Source organism: Rhinoraja longicauda, chromosome 8 (assembly GCF_053455715.1).
Source record: "Rhinoraja longicauda isolate Sanriku21f chromosome 8, sRhiLon1.1, whole genome shotgun sequence".
Lineage (NCBI taxonomy): Eukaryota > Metazoa > Chordata > Chondrichthyes > Rajiformes > Arhynchobatidae > Rhinoraja > Rhinoraja longicauda.
Window position 1 is genome coordinate 65071141 of NC_135960.1, and position 20927 is coordinate 65092067.

The 20927-nt window shown below is 42.9% G+C and overlaps 1 protein-coding gene across 5 annotated transcripts in view; it reads right to left on the reverse strand.

The window, feature by feature from the left end:
- The window catches only part of LOC144596046 (E3 ubiquitin-protein ligase HECW2-like), a 339372-nt gene that overhangs the window by 217727 nt on the left and 100718 nt on the right, over positions 1-20927 (reverse strand). For 4 of the 5 annotated variants that reach the window (XM_078404133.1, XM_078404134.1, XM_078404131.1 and 1 more), the window contains exon 2: positions 15296-15627. In XM_078404133.1, the coding sequence (XP_078260259.1) occupies positions 15296-15587 (292 nt within the window). In that variant the 5' untranslated portion in view covers positions 15588-15627. Of the gene's footprint in view, positions 1-15295; positions 15628-20927 lie in introns of those variants that run through there. The other variant, XM_078404135.1, reaches the window with a different exon arrangement.

The following is a 20927-nucleotide window of genomic DNA, read 5'->3' on the forward strand; positions in this document are numbered from 1 at the left end:
CATCACATCTATACTCTTTGTTCACTCAATTCCTCTTCCGTTCTCTGCGACTTTATGTATATTTGTTCACTTAATTACTCAATTCTGACGAAGGGCCAATGATCTGAAACATGAGCTCTGTTTCTCTCTTCACATATGCTGCCTGACTTGGCGAACGTCTCCACTACTTTCTGTTCTTAAATCAGTTTCAAATATGAAAAGTCGGCAATTAAAAGTCATGTCCAACCAGGGATTGTGGCAAATTTATGCTCTTGGATTGAACATAAATCCCATAATCAATCACAATTTAAAGGTATCATTGTTAAATCAGCCTTACATCTCTTGCTTGTTTCTTAAACTCAACATCCGGCTGCTGTAAGCATAGAGTTTGCATATAACACAAAATGATATTTTACATAGAAGTGTATTGTGTTGCAGCTAAGCCATTTGATAGAACCAAGTGATATTTTACTTGGCAGCATGTGTGTGTGTGTGTGTGTGTGTGTGTGTGTGTGTGTGTGTGTGTGTGTGTGTGTGTGTGTGTGTGTGTGTGTGTGTGTGTGTGTGCGTGCGTGCGTGCGTGCGTGCGTGCGTGTGTGCGTGCGTGTTTTATACACACACACACCGATCAGCCAAAACATTATGACCACTGACAGGTGAAGTGAATAACATTGATTATCTTGTTACAATGGCACCTGTCAAGGGGTGGGATATATTAGGCAGCAAGTGAACAGTCAGCTCGTGAAGTTGATGTGTTTGATGCAGGAGAAATGGGCAGGAGTAAAGACCTGAGCGACTTTGGCAAGGACCAAATTGTTATGGCCAAACGACTGGGTCAGAGCATCTCTGAAACGGCAAGGCTTGTAGGGTGCTCCTGGTCAGCAGTAGTACCTACTGACAGCGGTCCGAGGAGGGACAAACTACAAACTGGCGACAGGGTGTTGGGCACCCAAGGCTCATTGATGCATGAGGGCAATGAACGCTATCCCGTCTGGTCCGAACCGACAGAAGGTCTACTGTGGCATAAGTCACAGAAAATGTTAATGGTGGTCACGGGAGGAATGTGTCACAATACACAGTGCATCGCACCCTGCTGCGTATGGGGCTGCACACGGAGGACCAACAGCATATTAGGTAGGTGGTCATAATGTATTGGCTCATCAGGTCATAATGTTTTGGCGGATTGGTATATATATATAATATATATATAATGTATATATAATATCTGATTGCTCAGTTTAGATCAACATATCTCACTGCATTAAATTCAGGCGTACAATCAGATTCAGTCATTTTACTCAAAATAAAATTGTAAAGAATTTGCTTTTAGTATAAATAATTGCATTTCACCAAGACTACTATTGAAGATCCTAATTTGCTCTCAGAAGGTGTTAATATAATATGATTTTCATATTATAACAGAATACTGAGATGTGTTCATCATGATTCACAAAATGCTGGAGTAACTCAGCAGGTCAGGCAACATCTCAGGAGAGAAGGAATGGGTGACGTTTTGGGTCGAGACCCTTCTTCAGACACAGTTCATCATGACACAGATACACGAGAAATTTTGGGAGTAATCAAGTTGATTGTTTCAAGCTTCATAAATTACTGCTGGAAATCAAAATCATAAATGCTCAAATCATAATCCCAAATAGGAAATGCATTCTGGAGGGTATTTTGACCCTTCCCTGATGATCTTTAATGCATATTCTGTGTATGGAATAAATGTACACATTTATGTTCAGTATATTACTTCCAACCTTGCAGTAGAGGCAGAGGAGCGAGGTTGGAGTGTAAGGGTGCGTCCAGTGGAGGTGGGGTGCAGGGGCTTTATAGCCAGTTCCACCGCAAGGCTCCTGAGGGAAGTTGGAGTCAGAGGGCAGGCCCAACGGAGGGCAATCAAAGAACTTGCAAATGCCGCCGAACGGAGCAGTCACTGGCTGTGGCTGAAAAGAAAATATACTGTCTGGGCTGCCACGTGACCATCTAGAGGCTAACCATAACACACACCCAGGTCTGATCACCCTGCGGCGGGCCTGCCTCGACTGAGGGTGTCTTGTGATACAAGGCCGAAACACCCAGTGACGTTGAGGTACACAACTGAAGATGTGTCTGAATGGTAGCAACATCACCTAGTGGTCACCCCCAAGAACAACACCAGTCAATTGTAGTGCAAACCTTAGGGATTGTAACATCTAGTCCTACTAATCAATCTAACACGCATGTACTATGCACAAGGCAATATCTTCTGAAGATCATACTGGTAATCAAATGGGAAAGTAGTCAGTTTGTAACATGACCTATAGTGTTGATAATATGTTTTAAATCATAATTGGTTGGTTTCAATAGAACGTGTGCAGCAATAAAGTCAGAAAGAAATAGTTCTGTTTTGTCAGGAGACTGTGTAAATTTAGGGCACCATTCCGATTATATCACATTACACAGCCAAACATAATAAACTATGTAAACTTGGCCAAAAATGTGAGGGGGGGGGGGGAATCTCATCCAAATTATATATATATCAATCAAAAGTATAACCATTTTTTTCATAAAATGTATGAGTAAGCAGACAAATGTAAAAATCATGTAATATTTATGTGAAATTATATAAATGAGGAGGTGGCAGGGCACAAAAGATTAAAATATATATTGGAGATTAAATGTTTAATTTTCAATTACACTCCAAAGAATATATTTCATGCATGCAAAGAATTTAGTAATGATAGTCCAATTCTAAGACAATCGCTACAGGTCATCATGCTTCGACTAAAGTATTTAACTGATCAGGTTATTTTCAGTGGTGTGCAGTCATGCATTGAAATTAAACTCAGTGCAGTCGTTTGCAGTCTACTCATACTCAAATGCAATAACAAGCACATTCACAGAACATTTTTGATGCTGAACGTTCAAGAAATTCACCAGCACTATTTATTCCCCATTATTTATTTGTGTACAATGGATTCTGGAACAAATGACACCATAGAGATTTCAAAAATGTGACAGCATTAAACTATCGAACTTTCCCACAGATTCTTGTGCGAAAAAAATCATAAAATTGACCTTTAGTTGTTAATCAAACAATTGCTATTAACTATTTCCATTCTTTAGTGCATCTGTCAAATTTTGATATGTCGGCTAAAGCCAGGTGTTACTAACTTACCAGTCTTTCTTTCTCGTCTTACTGGACATTGTTACTGGTTGACTCCCATTAATTGGAATAAAATAAGTCAGAGTGAGAGCAAGGCACTCAAGGAAACTTGTTCTCAGAGAGGCATCAATGTGCACCAGGCCAATAAGTTAAAACTGGAGGTTATCTTACCTTTGGTCACCTTGTACAGCTGGCAAAACAAAAAGAGAGCCAACAAAAGTCCCAAAGGATGTGAAAATCAAGTTAAATGTTTTACACTTAAGATAAATTAAGATGGTTAGGAGCAAAACTAACCTTCATTTAAAATTTAAAAAATCGAAGAACAATGACACTGCAAATGTGAAGAAGAAAAAGGCAGACTAAGGGAATGATGACTTTGCGTCATTTAAGGGGACGAGGATAACAATCCAGACATCCTGAGGAAGCTGATATTAAATCAGGCACAGGAACACACCAATGTTAATGGGAACAAAATAATGTAGGATGTGAATGGGTGGTTGATGATCAGCATGGTCTCAATGGGCAGAAGGGTCTGTTTTCATGCTGTATCTCTCTATGACTATGAATAAAATTGAACCACTAATGGCACTAATAAATGACCACTCACCAAGACCAGAATATTTCTTTGCCAATGTTATATAGGAAGCAAACAAGAATATTGCAAATGCCCTGCCTATATTTTTCCAAAGCTCTGTTGCTTTTGGTACCAGTTCTTTAGATTGTAAAATTACACACATCATTCAAAAAGCTAAGAAAGATAAAAGACAGCAACCAAAATATTCCAGACCAGTCTGCATAATATCTGTTCTCAGGAAAGTATTGGAGATTGCAACTGGGGTAGAGATCAGAATTTGACAACTTTCACCGGATCAGAAAGAGCTGGCATTGATTTCCATTCAACTGCTGAGACCTAATCAACCTCACCATTTTTTTGTGAAGAGCTTAAACTGTAGTACATAAGGAAATGTCTACACATCTTATCTACGTGGACTTACAGGTGGCATTTGATAAAGCCTCTCATGACAGATTGCTCGCAAACATTGACAACAAATTATTGATCTGCTTAAAAAATTGATAAGACCAACAGGAAAGAGAGTGGAGATTTACGACCGGTATTGTAATTAGTAGGGTAAATGTTTCTGCATTGCAGCCATAATTATTCATTATATTGAATTAGTCATCAATTAGTCGACCCGAAACGTCACCCATTCCTTCTCTCCAGAGATGATGCTGCCTGACCCGCTGAGTTACTCCAGCATTTTGTGCCTACCTAGTCATCAAATGACTTAGATGATGGGACATTGAGCCATTTATACAATAATGATGGTGGGTAACACCAAATTCAGCGTAGATTGAAAATCACATTTCAAAGTGATGGTAACAGATTGAACATGTGGATAAATCTGAGGCACAGAGATTTCAGTTCAGGCAATCTTAAGACCATGAAGGCACTGCAGTAGTTTCCAAATAGTGAAAAGCTGGAAGCAGGAATGCCCATGCATATTTAGATTGGGGAAGAGGCTTCACTTACACAAGCCTTTGACAAATTAAGGGTAAAATTAACAAATTAAAGCTAAGATAGTTAGGAAATGTTTCTGCAAGCATTGGGGAATTTGCAACTCACTGCCACAAGTGGCAATGGATGTTAAAAAAAAATTTTTTTTTAAATCTGAGATTAATAGATTTTGTTAACTGAAGATACAAGCCCAGAGAGAGATAACAGGCAGTCAATGCCACCGTTCACTCTTTAACACAACAAATGGCAGGACTGTGTACAAAGGAACTGCAGATACTCGTTCACACTGAAGATAGACACAAAATGCTGGTGTAACTCAGCGCGACAGGCAGCATCTTTGGAGAGAAGAAATGGGCGACGTTTCGGGTCGAGACCTAAAATATCACCCATTCCTTCTCTCCAGAGATGCTGCCTGTCCCGCTGAGTTACTTCAGCATTTTGGGTCTGTGAATAGCAGGACTGGCTCAAGGACTGAAACAGCATCCTATCGTTCTTGTATTCTTTAATTAGAAATCCACCTAGACATTTTAATCATGTCATGCTGCTTCCTTTTAGCCACTATGTGCATGGAAATCAATTTTCCAGATCGATCTAGAGCATAGAAACAGGTCCAATCCTACTGTTTCTAGAAGTTCCACCAGGTGCGTATGCCAATGGGTGGTTGTCTGAGTCCGATGTGTACTTTGTTCCCCGGGCAACCACCAGATGCCAAACAATGTCCCAATTCCTCTTCCAATCCCTACTTACCACGTCACTCCCAAAACTTTGAGCTTCCAGTCCCCACTTGCCCTATTACTTCTGCAAGCCCTCCAAACCTTGTACGTGACCATTTTCCCTCTTGTGCTCTGCAATAATACTGACCTTCATCTCGAGCCCATACAGTTGCACGATGCCTGGCATTACTGAACTTTAAAGCAGTGTTTCTGTAACCACAACAGTCAGTCATATACCCAACATGGTTCTGCAGGCACTGAATAACCTCTTGGCTTAATATTAAAATGCGTCTCCTAACTTCACTCATAAAATGGCCTACTCGAATTTAGACAATAGACAATAGACAATAGACAATAGACAATAGGTGCAGGAGTAGGCCATTCAGCCCTTCGAGCCAGCACCGCCATTCAATGCGATCATGGCTGATCACTCTCAATCAGTACCCCGTTCCTGCCTTCTCCCCATACCCCCTCACTCCGCTATCCTTAAGAGCTCTATCCAGCTCTCTCTTGAAAGCATCCAACGAACTGGCCTCCACTGCCTTCTGAGGCAGAGAATTCCACACCTTCACCACCCTCTGACTGAAAAAGTTCTTCCTCATCTCCGTTCTAAATGGCCTACCCCTTATTCTCAAACTGTGGCCCCTTGTTCTGGACTCCCCCAACATTGGGAACATGTTATCTGCCTCTAATGTGTCCAATCCCCTAATTATCTTATATGTTTCAATAAGATCCCCCCTCATCCTTCTAAATTCCAGTGTATACAAGCCCAATCGCTCCAGCCTTTCAACATACGACAGTCCCGCCATTCCGGGAATTAACCTAGTGAACCTACGCTGCACGCCCTCCATAGCAAGAATATCCTTCCTCAAATTTGGAGACCAAAACTGCACACAGTACTCCAGGTGCGGTCTCACCAGGGCCCGGTACAACTGTAGAAGGACCTCTTTGCTCCTATACTCAACTCCTCTTGTTACGAAGGCCAACATTCCATTGGCTTTCTTCACTGCCTGCTGAACCTGCATGCTTCCTTTCATTGACTGATGCACTAGGACACCCAGATCTCGTTGAACTCCCCCTCCTCCTAACTTGACACCATTCAGATAATAATCTGCCTTTCTATTCTTACTTCCAAAGTGAATAACCTCACACTTACCTACATTAAACTGCATCTGCCATGTATCCGCCCACTCACACAACCTGTCCAAGTCACCCTGCAGCGTTATTGCATCTTCCTCACAATTCACACTACCCCCCAACTTAGTATCATCTGCAAATTTGCTAATGGTACTTTTAATCCCTTCGTCTAAGTCATTAATGTATATCGTAAATAGCTGGGGTCCCAGCACCGAACCTTGCGGTACCCCACTGGTCACTGCCTGCCATTCCGAAAGGGACCCATTTATCCCCACTCTTTGCTTTCTGTCTGTCAACCAATTTTCTATCCATGTCAGTACCCTACCCCCAATACCATGTGCCCTAATTTTGCCCACTAATCTCCTATGTGGGACCTTGTCGAAGGCTTTCTGAAAGTCGAGGTACACCACATCCACTGACTCTCCCTTGTCAATTTTCCTAGTTACATCCTCAAAAAATTCCAGTAGATTTGTCAAGCATGATTTCCCCTTCGTAAATCCATGCTGACTCGGAATGATCCCGTTACTGCTATCCAAATGCTCAGCAATTTCGTCTTTTATAATTGACTCCAGCATCTTCCCCACCACTGATGTCAGACTAACTGGTCTATAATTACCCGTTTTCTCTCTCCCTCCTTTCTTAAAAAGTGGGATAACATTTGCTATCCTCCAATCCACAGGAACTGATCCTGAATCTATAGAACATTGAAAAATGATCTCCAATGCTTCCACTATTTCTAGAGCCACCTCCTTAAGTACTCTGGGATGCAGACCATCAGGCCCTGGGGATTTATCAGCCTTCAGTCCCATCAGTCTACCCAAAACCATTTCCTGCCTAATGTGGATTTCCTTCAGTTCCTCCATCACCCTAGGTTCTCCGGCCCCTAGAACATTTGGGAGATTGTGTGTATCTTCCTCAGTGAAGACAGATCCAAAGTAACGGTTTAACTCGTCTGCCATTTCTTTGTTCCCCATAATAAATTCCCCTGCTTCTGTCTTCAAGGGACCCACATTTGCCTTGACTATTTTTTTCCTCTTCACGTACCTAAAAAAACTTTTGCTATCCTCCTTTATATTATTGGCTAGTTTACCCTCGTACCTCATCTTTTCTCCCCGTATTGCCTTTTTAGTTAACTTTTGTTGCTCTTTAAAAGAGTCCCAATCCTCTGTCTTCCCACTCTTCTTTGCTATGTTATACTTCCTCTCCTTAATTTTTATGCTGTCCCTGACTTCCCTCGTCAGCCACAGGTGTCTCTTACTCCCCTTAGAGTCTTTCCACCTCTTTGGAATAAATTGATCCTGCAACCTCTGCATTATTCCCAGGAATACCTGCCATTGCTGTTCTACCGTCTTCCCTGCTAGGGCCTCCTTCCAATCAATTTTGGCCAGCTCCTGCCTCATGCCTCTGTAATCCCCTTTGCTATACTGTAATACCGACACTTCCGATTTTCCCTTCTGTCTTTCCATTTGCAGAGTAAAACTTATCATGTTGTGATCACTGCCTCCTAATGGCTCTTTTACCTCTAGTCCCCTTATCAGATCAGGATCATTACACAACACTAAATCCAGAATTGCCTTCTCCCTGGTAGGCTCCAGTACAAGCTGTTCTAAGAATCCATCTCGAAGGCACTCTACAAACTCTCTTTCCTGGGGTCCATTTCCAACCTGATTTTCCCAGTCTACCTGCATGTTGAAATCTCCCATAACCACCGTAGCATTACATTTTTGACACGCCAATTTTATCTCCTGATTCAACTTGCACCCTATGTCGAGGCTACTGTTTGGGGGCCTATAGATAACTCCCATTAGGGTCTTTTTACCCTTACAATTTCTCATTTCTATCCATACTGATTCAACATCTCCTGATTCTATGTCACCCCTTGCAAGGGAATGAATATCATTCCTTACCATCAGAGCAACCCCACCCCCTCTGCCCACCTGTCTGTCTTTTCTATACGTTGTGTACCCCTGAATATTCAGTTCCCAGCCCTGGTCCTCTTGTAACCATGTCTCAGTGATCCCTACAACATCATACTTGCCCATACTTACAAGCAACACTCCTCACCCAGAGGTCACTTAGCGCTACGAAATCGGAATTTTTGGTACAATAGTGGGAATTGTTCAATATAAGAGTTTGCAACGTGGGGTGTTTTAGTTCCAGAGGCAGCAGACTCGAATTGGAACCCAAAATTAAGTGCCATGGTCCACACTTGTGATTAACAAAAATTTGCAACAACGGTAAAGGAAAAAAAATCAATCCTAATTACAGAGGTGGGAAAGGGAGGAAAAGTGCAGGAAATACAAGGTTAAAACCACAAAGGCATTGATGAAAAGAGCTTATCGAAACGTATAAGATTATTAAGGGGTTGGACACGTTAGAGGCAGGAAATATGTTCCCAATGTTGGGGGAGTCCAGAACAAGGGGCCACAGTTTAAGAATAAGGGGTAGGCCATTTAGAACTGAGATGAGGAAAAACTTTTTCAGTCAGAGAGTTGTGAATCTGTGGAATTCTCTGCCTCAGAAGGCAGTGGAGGCCAATTCTCTGAATGCATTCAAGAGTGAGCTAGATAGAGCTCTTAAGGATAGCAGAGTCAGGGGGTATGGGGAGAAGGCAGGAACGGGGTACTGATTGAGAATGATCAGCCATGATCACATTGAATGGCGGTGCTGGCTCGAAGGGCTGAATGGCCTCCTCCTGCACCTATTGTCTATTGTCAAATAGGAAAGGGTTCAGTTTAAATTAGTGGAAGTGAAATTAAGTTAGTTATCTGGCAGTTCATCTATCTGTGTCAAATTTAGCCAAGTGCAAAATGTGCAAATCAAAGACGAAGCAATCATATAATGTTTAACGATTCAATTTTTGAGAATATCTGAAAATTTATTGAGAATCCATTCGCATTTGTAATAATTTCTGCTGGGCCACAAGACGCACACACATTTCAACTTAGTTTAAATGATTTAAGCTACTGAGCTCTTTGAAATTGTTCAGCATACAAAGGGATCTTTGCAAATCTGTCATTTAACTCCGTTTATCAGTCTTTACCCCATATCACCATATTTAATTAACTGAAATCTTATCAATCTCAGATCTAATATTAACAATGATACTGTACCAATTGCCATTTGCAGAGACAGCCTTTCATATAGTAGAACAACATGAAGTTGATCTCAACTATGCAATACAGATGCTCCACGACTTACGATGGGGTTACGTTCCGATAGACCCATCGTAAATCGAAAATACCGTAAGTCGAAAGTGCATTTAATACACCTAACCTACCGAACATCATAGCCACCTAACCTACCGAACATCATAGCCACCTAACCTACCGAACATCATAGCCACCTAACCTACTGAACATCATATCCTAGCCTAGCCGAACTAAAACGTGCTCAGAACACTTACATTAGCCTACATTTATTCACAAAATGCTGGAGTAACTCAGCAGGTCAGGCAGCATCTCGGGAGAGAAGGAATGGGTGATGTTTCGGGTCGATGATGTTTCTATCCATATTGATTCTACATCTCCTGATTCTATGTCACCCCTCGCAAGGGACTGAATTTCATTCCTTACCAACAGAGCCACCCTACCCCCTCTGCCCGCCTGTCTGTCTTTTCGATAGGACGTATATATATTCAGTTCCCAGCTGTAATTACCACAACATCATACTTATCAATTTCTAACTAAGCCTCAAGCTCATCCACTTTATTTCTTATACTTCGCGCATTCATATATAACATTTTTAATTTGGTATTCACCTTCCCTCTCACACCAGTTCCTATTTCACCAGACCTTACTCTCTTATCCCTTCTTGAACTTTCCGTCCCATTAATTCGGGTGCCTTTCGTAACTTTTGCTGTACTCTCTTCCCCTTTAACTCCATCCTTATACTCCCAATTTGTCAACCCCTCCCCCCCTCCCCCCGCTATTTAGTTTAAATCCACCCGTGTAGCACTAGCAAACCTGCCTGCCAGAATGTTGGTCCCCCCCCAGTTAAGGTGTAACCCGTCCCATTTGTACAGGTCACCCCAGCCATACATTGACACCTGTGTTTATATTTAATCATGCCATGTGCTATGAAGTTCCCTTCCAAAACCATAGGATCATAAACTCTTTCCACTCCCTCTCCCAACCCCCTTATAAGGTCTCTTCAAAATATACTTATTCCACCTTGATCACACCTTCCATTGTTGATTTTATTCCTTGGGTACAGCATCATGTTTTTGGAGCTCTTCGTCTAAGAAGCTCTTTTATATGGATGTGGTGTGCTCTGAAACAATATGTTAATATGAGGTTGAGATGGTGGTGGATATGTGGAACAAGCTGTCAGAGGAAGTGGTTGCGGCAGGTGGAATAACAACATTTAAAATATATATTGGAAGATACATGGATAGTTTAGTTTAGTTTAGAGATACAGCGCGGAAAAAGGCCCTTCAGCCCACCGAGTTCGTGCCAATCAGCAATCACCCCCACATCAACACTGTCCTATACACACTAGGGACAATTTACACTTACACCAATCCAATTAACCTACATACCTGTACGTCTTTGGAGAGTGGGAGGAAACCGAAGATTTCAGAGAAAACCCATGTGGTCACAGGGAGAACGTACAAACTCTGTACAGCACCCGTAGTCGGGATCGAACCCAGGTCTCCGGCGCTGCAAGCGCTGTAAGGCAGCAACTCTACCACTGCGCCACCATGTCAGGAATGTATAGAGGGTATTGGGCCAAACGCGAGCAAATGGGATTTGCTTAGACGGGGCATCTTGGTCAGCATGGACAAGTTGGGTCAAAGAGACTGGTTCCATGTTGTTTGGCTCTATGTTAAGTCATTTTATGTGGCTTTAGCTCAATTTTAATTAACTTTATTAACATCTTACACTGTAGAATAATAAATATTTCAGTGAACCAAGTGAATTTAAAGAAAATGTGGGAAACAAAAACTGATTAATTTAAAAGAAGCCAGGGAACAAACTGCTGGTAAGTTTTAATGGAATTATTGGGCAGCAGATTATTGGCACTTCACTACAAACAGTTGTTTGAACCACAAGCTTTTAGTTCAGTTAAAAGACAGAATCTTTATATTAAAAGCCATGTTGTTTCACGCTCTGAATTTATTCACAGAGTTATTCACATGCAAAAATTCATTTCTGCTGCACTGCTCTGGAGTGAACTAAAACAAGAAAATAAGGAGAGCAGTGAGGAGTGCAAGATTGGGGAAGATAAAAAGGGTGGCATGGCATGCCCATGTTGAGAGAGGGATGGGACGAGAGTAAGCAAGTGCAAGGGACGATGAGAAAACGAGCGTTGTCAGAAGAGGAAGAGAGGGGAAGAGGGCATGAGAATGCATGAGATGAACAGGGTGATGGACTGATCAAAGTGGGGAGGTGAGGGAAAGCATGAGAGCTAATGGGCAAGCGAGCACGCGTGTGATGGAGGTGAATTGTGAGTGAATTTCAGAGTGCGGGTTTTGGTTAAGTTAAGTAACTCAATGGGGATGTTGATGCTGAATAACTCCCATGGTCGGGAGCTTCAGATTCCTTGGCGTCAATGTTACCAACGATCTGTTGTGGATCAACCACATTGAAGCAACAGCCCAATAAGCACACCAACTTAATCAGACGACTGAGGAAACTCTGCAAGGCTCCAATGACTCCGTCAAACTTTTACAGATACACCAGAGAAATCATACTCTCAGGTTGCATTACAGATAGATTTGGAAAAAGCTCTGCCCAAGACCACAAGGAAATGCAGAGGGCTGTGCATGTAGCCCAGCACATCACGTAGACTAGGCTCACTAAACACTGACTCAATCTACACTTCATGCTGTCTCGGAAAAGCAGCCAAAATAATCAAAGATCTTCCTCACCCTGGTCATTCCTTCTTATCCCTGCTCCCATCAGACCGAAGATACAAAAACTTGAAAGCTCGCGTGACCATATTCAAGAACAGCTTTTCTTCCTCCTGTTTTCAGGCTTCTGAATGGTCCTTCAGTAAGCTAAGGTACAGTTTGTTTCACCTCTACCTCATTGCAAACGTTGGCCTTTATCTCTGGAACTGTTATGCTATAATGCTGAGAACTATATTCTGCGAAGGTATTTATTCACAAAGTACTGGAGTAACTCAGCAGGTCGGGCAGCATCTCAGGAGAGAAGGAATGGGTGACGTTTCGGGCCGAGACCCTTTTTCAGACTGATGTCAGGGGGGGCGGGACAAAGGAAGGATATAGGTGGAGACAGGAAGATAGGGGGAGATCTGGGAAGGAGGAGGGGAAGAGAGGGACAGAGGAACTATCTAAAGTTGGAGAAGTCGATGTTCATACCACTGGGCTGTCGTAGAGTAGGAGGGCAGGAGAAATCACAGAGGGGGAGCAACGAGAGAGCATATTGCTAAACTATTCGTAGAGTAGGAGGGCAGGAGAAATCACAGAGGGGGAGCAACGAGAGAGCATGTTGCTAAACTATTCATAGAGTGGGAGGGCAGGAGAAATCACAGAGGGGGAGCAACGAGAGAGCATGTTGCTAAACTATTCGTAGACTAGGAGGGCAGGAGAAATCACAGAGGGGGAGCAACTTTATTCTGCACTCTATCTTTTCCTTCTTTCTGCTTATGGAGGCGGCGAGAAAAGAAGAAATTAGGGTTGAGTGATGAAAGGTTGGGGTGGAGGCAGAAAGAGGATGGAAAGCTTTGAGGACAACGGGAAGTAGGAAAGTGGGATGAGACGAGGTCAAGTGGCTTCCAAAAGAACAAGTGGGGTTGAGGGAGGGCTTGGGCAAGAGAAAGGGTGTGAATGGTGTGTCGTGTGGCTGTGGAAGAGGAGAAGAGGTTTAAAAAAAAGGGGAGAGACAGGAAAGCGATTAGGAAAGAGAATAGAGAAAAGATGATTGGATAGATGAAAAGGAAAGAAAAATAAAGGAAAAAATAAACATTTTGACAAATTCCTGTCAGTATGCCAAAGCAAGTTAGAGTGTAATTGCATTAAAGTCAGTACAGTGGCTACATTCAGCTTATAATTCACTCTGTAATGCAATGTCAGAAACCTAATCAAACCAGTTTCCAGATGGTGGTTGCAATCAAATCTGATTTAAGCCAGAGAATCACAGAGAGCTAGTCATCAAATACTAGTCGTAACAGTTTGGAAAGATTCTTGCACGTATTTTACCTGCCTGTACACTAACCTGTGAATGCAGTTTTATACCCATGCACAGACGTACCTCCTAACAACATGGCACAGAAAAGTTTTTTTGTTGTCAATTGCTTCGAAGTCTACAGTTCCATACTATATGTCTCCACCAAGTTGCCGTTATTGAGCTGTGATCTTTTAGATCACAAGTTTTAGAAATCTATTGATCTCTGGCAGCAGCGTAAGTAAGCTAAAGGTTATCCTCGCCTATGATATGTACACATACATTTCCAGTGTAGGTTGCTACTTATTGAGAAGCAGCAGCAAACTCAACACAGCAGACTTGCAGCGAGGCAGTCTGAGGCACCTCCTGAATTACTCACTGAACAAACTCACCCATCAAAAAGATGTATTTGTATGAAATGGCACAAAAATATTCAATTGAGTGAATCACTGGACTGTGCGGTCAGGAAATGAAGCACCTGCCTTCTTTATGTACAGTTTCGTAACTGTAATCAGATGGATCGTCTTTTCATACAAAATTGGTTCAAGCTTTTATAAAAGTACTAAGAGAAAAGTTGTTCCTTATTGTAAGTTGGAGAGAACTTTTATGTTAATTTTCATACATTAAAACTGGACATTTACTTCAACACTATCACAAGTTTGTGCAGGGTGGAACTGCAGATGCTGGTTTAAACCCGAAGATAGACACAAAACGCTGGAGTAACACGGCGGTTCAGGCAGCATCTCTGGAGAGAAGGAATGGGTCACGTTTCGCGTCGAGACCCTTCTTCAGACTGAGAGTCAGGAGAAAGGGGAATGCGAGATATAAATGGTGATAGAGAGAGATATAGAACAATATAATGAAAGATATGCAAAAAAGTAACAATGATAAAGGAAACAGCCCATTGTTGCCTGTGGACTAGGCGATAACCAGTTGTGGACCGATTCCTCTGTCCCTCTCTCTCCCCCCTCCCCCTTCCCAGTTCTCCCTCTAACTTCCTGTCTCCACCTATATCCTTCCTTTGTCCCGTCCCCCTGACATCAGCCTGAAGGGTCTCGACCCGAAACGTCGCCCATTCCTTCTCTCCTGAGATGCTGCCTGACCTGCTGAGTTACTCCAGCATTTTGTGAATAAATACCTTGATCATCATTGCATATCTTTCATTTATTTGTTCTATATCTCTACATCTCGACCTATATCTCTCCATTTCCTTTCCCCTGACTCTCAGTCTGAAGAAGGGTCTCGTCCCGAGAAGGCCTTGTCTTTTTCTTTTTCTCCAGAGAGGCTGTCTGGCCCGCTGGGTTACCCCTGCCTTTTGTGACTATCACACGTTTTCTGTATTTGTGGAGACCGTCTCTGTGAGGCAGATTATCGATGCTCCCTTCTGTCCTTTCCCACGACGCTGTCGACTTCCATCTTTACGAGAGCACAGTGGCGACTTTGCTTGAAAGCCCCTCCTCCCCCTCTGTGGAGTGGCTGCTTCGCGGCCCTAACAAAGGATGGCATCCAGTCTTGCACCATCGTTTAATAAGTGCCCACAGCAGTCCCCAGAAATTCACAAGAGGCTAAAAATAAAAACTGTGCACAAAGCTTTCCACACGTTCATAATAATTTCCCGCATGGTCTTTGAAAGAAAGATATGTTAATGCAGAAATATTACATTATTTACCTATGTGATAGAGTCCAATCCAATCAGTGGGGTCCACCTCTTCTTTAATATCCCAGTAGATGATTAGATTCTGCGTTTGTCCAAGTGTGTACTCATACATGCTCGCTGTCAGGCTGGAGCGACTGTCCGAAGTCACCAGGTCTGTATCACTGTTTGCCCTGTGCAAGTTCAGGTTTTCCGACCGGGTGCTCTGGGCAGCCAGGCTCTGCAAATTTTCAGGGCTCAAGGTGTAGCGGAGCTGAGGGTTCCGCCGGCGTGCGTAAGACACGTGTTCTCTGGAGGAGCCCGCCATTTTGGCCTTGCCTTGAAGTCAACTCCTCTGTAGTTAAACTCTGTGCAGGAGAGAAAACAAAGCATCAGTCAGCTCTGTTATGTAAAAGCCGGCCAGTCAAATGAATGTTAGAGTACGTATCCCTATTAAACTAAGCAAGTCATCAAACTATCCAGTAAACTGCATAGCTGAGTAACGTGCACAACACAACAAACCTCCTTGTGGCTTTCAATATTACCTATTGGAGAAAGCAAAGGAATACAAGTCAAATGAAGTTTTTGACTTCTGAACCGATGCAGCAACGTCCATTATAAGTATTGTAAGAAAATAACTGCAGATGCTGGTACAAATCGAAGGTATTTATTTCACAAAATGCTGGAGTAACTCAGCAGGTCAGGCAGCATCTCTGGAGAGAAGGAATGGGTGACGTTTCGGGTCGAGACCCTTCTTCAGACTGAAGATGTTGCCTGACCTGTTGAGTTACTCCAGCATTTTGTGAAATAAATACCTTCCATTATAAGTATGGTTGGACTACACTTCTTAATGGCACAGATGCAGGTCCTAGGCAGCACAACATATAACAGATTTGAATTGCAAATATACCAAAGAAATTCAATTGATCCAGTCACAAAATCCTTTAATGTTGGAGGAATATTCAACTTTAAAGATTTTTCAACCACAATATGCATCTTTCATTAAAAATGTATCAAAGCAATAACCATCGAGGTACTGCTTTCACACCAGAACAGGCATTTCATTGCAAAACACTTTACCAAATTTTCAATGATGAAAGCATTTTTAAATATTTCTGCAAATGTATCCTTCAACTAGTGTTATTCATGAAGCTAAACATCTGGCAAAATCTTCAACCAAATACGTGATTTCAAACAGAATAGCTTCATTGGTCAGGTTAGCTGCAGAAAGTAGAATGAGTCTTCCATTCCACTGCAATGTTTCTTGTAATTTCACCACATTTTATTGAAAATTATTACAACATAATAAAATTATTAAAATTACGATTTACCAGAAATGATTGTGATAATGCCCTAGCATAAAGCTGGTGTGAACATCAACTGGACATTAAAGCAATGGTACATTATTGTGTTTTCACTACTCACTTTTCATAAGTTCATGAGTGATAGGAGCAGAATTAGACCAGTCGGCCCATCAAGTCTACTCCACTATTCAATCATGGCTGATCTATCTCTCCCTCCTAACCACATTCGTTTGCCTTCTCCCCATAACCCCTGACACCCATACTAATCAAGAATCGGTCAATCTCTGCCTTTTTAAATATCCATTGAATTGGCCTCCACAGCATTCTGTGGCAATGAATTCCAGATTTACCATCGCTCTGACTGAAGAAATTCCACCTCATCTCCTTCCTAAAGGAATGTCTTTTAATTCTGAGGCTATGGCTTTGGTGCTGTACTTTCCCACTCTTGGAAACATCCTCTCCACATCCACTCTATCCAGGCCTTTTTGATAACATTTGATAACTCAATACACAGCAGTCTCTGGATACTCAACTCATTATTCCTATTTCAGGGTAACCATATCAAGAACAAATAAAGACAGCCAAATAAGCACCTATCTTCAAACGTCCATGCCCAACTAGTTGGTAGTCTTCCCATTCTCTCAAAGTATGCTTCAATACATTCAATACATTCAGGGTGGCACAGCAGTAGAGTTGCTGCCTTACAGTTCTTGCAGCGCCGGAGACTCAGAGGCTTCTACAGGTGCTGTCTGTACGGAGTTTGTACGTTCTCCCTGTGACCGTGTGGGTTTTCTCCGAGATCGGTTTCCTCCGACACTCCATAGACGTACAGGTTTGTAGGTAAATTGGCTTGGTAAATGTAACAATTGTCCCTAGTGTGTGGAGGATAGTGTTAACATGCGGGGATCGCTGGTCGGTGCGGACCCGGTGGGCCGAAGGCCCTGTTTCCGCGCTGTATTAAACTAAACTAAACATTTGAATTGAAATGAATTTAACCTTTTAATAAGTGCCTCTATCATCGACTGGATTGGATTCTAAAAGAAGAAAATTATCATAAAGTTCCAATAGCTCCAACCCCATTCCTAAACTGCATATTCAGTTTGATGGGTTCTTTTAATTTTAGATTTAATGAGTCGTGCCCAGCAATGTCCTTTGGCTAATAAAACAGTGAATGGCTCCCATGCTAAACAATATCAAATGTGCTAAAAACAAATAATTTTAGTATATTTCAACAGAATGAAAGCCAGTCAATTATAGGCCAAAATTAAAGACAATTTGCATAAATATTTGATTTGGATAGCAAATTTCTGCAAAATTCATTTTCACCCTGTTATTTAAGTGAGCTTGAATGTTAGGGTTTAGAAGAACCAATAATGTCAACCGGCCTTTGACTCTTGTGCCTGGTAATTCACCATCATTAGAAATGTGTTTACGTGTTGTAATAAGCTAAGTATGTCCGCCAGTAATCACCTGAGACAGGGATCCCAAGCACTATCCAACCAACGGTACAGATTGGTTGTGCCAATGTCCATTGATACCATGTCAGGATCTTGGTTTCCATATCTCTTTGACAGCAACTCAATGAAGATGATCATTGGGGTGGCACAGTGGCGTAGCAGTGAAGCTAATGCCTCACAGCGCTGGAGACCCAGGTTCGATCCTGACTACTGGTGTTGTCTGTATGGAGTTTGTACGTTCTCCCTGTGTATGTGTGAAATTTCTCCAGGTGCAGTTTCCTTCCACATCCCAAAGAAGTGTAGGTTTAATAATAATAATAATAATAATAATAAATTTTATATGTCATATGTAGGTTGGCACAGGGTCAACGATACAATGAAATGTATTTGACAAGACAACGGGTCACCTCAGCAGTAATATTCCAAGGATAAATAAGATTTTAAAAATGACATTAGTAAGGTAAAAAGACAATATTAAAAATAGGTAAAAAGACAATATTAAAAATAATCAACATATATGATTTAAAATGTGTTTATGAGTTCAGAAGCCTGATGGCCTGATGGTAGAATCTGTTTTTAAGTCTGGTGGTACGTGGAGTTCCCGTACCAGACTGTAATGCAGCCCGTCAGCAGGCTCTCGATGGTGTATCTGTAGAAGTTTGTGGGGATGCTGGCGTTCATGCCAAACTTCCTCAGGCTTCTCAGGAAAAAGAGCCGCTGGTGGGCCTTCTTTGTTATTGCGTCCGTGTGCAGTGTCCAGGAAAGGTCCTCAGTGATGTGCACACGGAGGAACCTAAAGCTGCTGACCCTTTCAACCTCAGCATCACCGATGTGGATGGGGAGGTGTCCACTCCCCCGCTGTCTCCTGTAGTCCACCATCATCTCTTTAGTTTTGCTGACATTGAGAGGTTATTTTCCTGGCACCAGCTGTTTAGTGCCTTTACCTCCTCTCTGTAGGCCGTCTCATTGTTGTCTGTGATGAGGCCCAAGATGGTCGTGTCGTCAGCAAACTTTAGGATGCTGTTTGAGCTGTGCTTAGCAGTACAGTCGTGCGTGAACAGGGAGTACAGGAGAGGACTGAGCACACAGCCCTGTGGTGTGCCTGTGTTGAGGATCAGTGGGGAAGAGGTGTGGCTGCCAATCCTCTCCACCTGGGGCCTGCCCGTCAGGAAATCGAATATCCATCCGCAGATGGAGGTCTCCAGTCGAAGATCAAGGAGCTTGGGGACGAGTTTTGAGGGAATAATAGTGTTGAATGCCGAGCTGTAGTCAATAAAGAGCATTCTCACATATGTATTTCCTTTGTCCAGGTGGGTGAGCGCAGTATGTATTGCCATGGCGATGGCATCGTCCGTGGCCCTGTTTGGTCTATATGCAAACTGAAGAGGGTCCAAGGTGTCAGGGAGAGAGGAGCAGATGTGAGTTTTGACTAGTCGCTCGAAGCACTTCATGATGACTGATGTCAGTGCGACAGGACGGTAGTCATTTAAACAGGAGGTTACTGGTTTCTTTGGAACAGGAACGATGATGGATGCTTTGAAGGAGGTGGGAACCTCAGATTGACTCAGAGAGAGGTTGAAGATGTTGGTGAACACCTCTGCCAGTTGATCAGCACACGCTCTGAGGGCCCGCCCTGGAACACCATCCGGCCCTGGAGCTTTGCGGTCGTTGACCTTTTTGAAGGACTGCCTCACATCTGCCGTTTGTAAGGACATTGTGGTAGCCCCCCTGCACACCTGTGGATTCCTGGTGGGCGCTGTGTTGTCTGCATCGAACCGGGCGTAAAAGGTGTTAAGCTCGTCCGAGATCGATGCGGTCGGCTGAACAGTGCTCCTGTTTTTCCCTTTGTAGTCTGTGACGCAGCGTAATCCACTCCACATGCGTCTGGAGTCCGAGCTGTAGTAGTTAGATTCCACTTTGTTTCTGTAGTCTCGCTTGGCTTTCCTGATGGACTTCCGGAGGTCATATCTGGCTACCTTGTAGGCGTTTGTAGGTTAATTGGCTTCCGTAATTTGCCCAAATCAGTAGGGTAGAACTAGTGTACGGGCGATTGTTGGTCAGCATGAACTCGGTAGGTCAGAGGGCCCTTTCCATGCTGTATCTCTGAACTAAACAAAATCAGCAACCTGCTCCCAGAGCAGATAACTAACATCAGACTATTTCACCAACAGCAATAGAAACATAGAAAATAGGTGCAGGAGTAGGCCATTCGGCCCTTCAAGCCTGCACCGCCATTCAATATGATCATGGCTAATCATCCAACTCAGTATCCTGTACCTGCCTTCTCTCCATACCCCCTGATCCCTTTAGCCACAAGGGCCACATCTAACTCCCTCTTAAATATAGCCAATGAACTGGCCTCAACTACCTTCTGTGGCAGAGAATTCCACAGACTCACCACTCTCTGTGTGAAAAAAAACGTTCTCATCTCAGTCCTAAAAGACTTCCCCCTTATCCTTAAACTGTGACCCCTTGTTCTGGACTTCCCCAACATCGGGAACAATCTTCCTGCATCTAGCCTGTCCAACCCCTTAAGAACTTTGTAAGTTTCTATAAGATCCCTCCTCAATCTTCTAAATTCCAGCGAGTACAAGCCGAGTCTATCCAGTCTTTCTTCATATGAAAGTCCTGCCATCCCAGGAATCAATCTGGTGAACTTTCTCTGTACTCCCTCTATGGCAAGAATGTCTTTCCTCAGGTTAGGAGACCAAAACTGTACGCAATACTCCAGGTGTGGTCTCACCAATGCCCTGTACAACTGCAGCAGAACCTCCCTGCTCCTATACTCAAATCCCCTCGCTATGAATGCCAACATACCATTCGCTTTCTTCACTGCCTGCTGCACCTGCATGCCTACTTTCAATGACTGGTGTACCACGACACCCAGGTCTCGTTGCATCTCCCCTT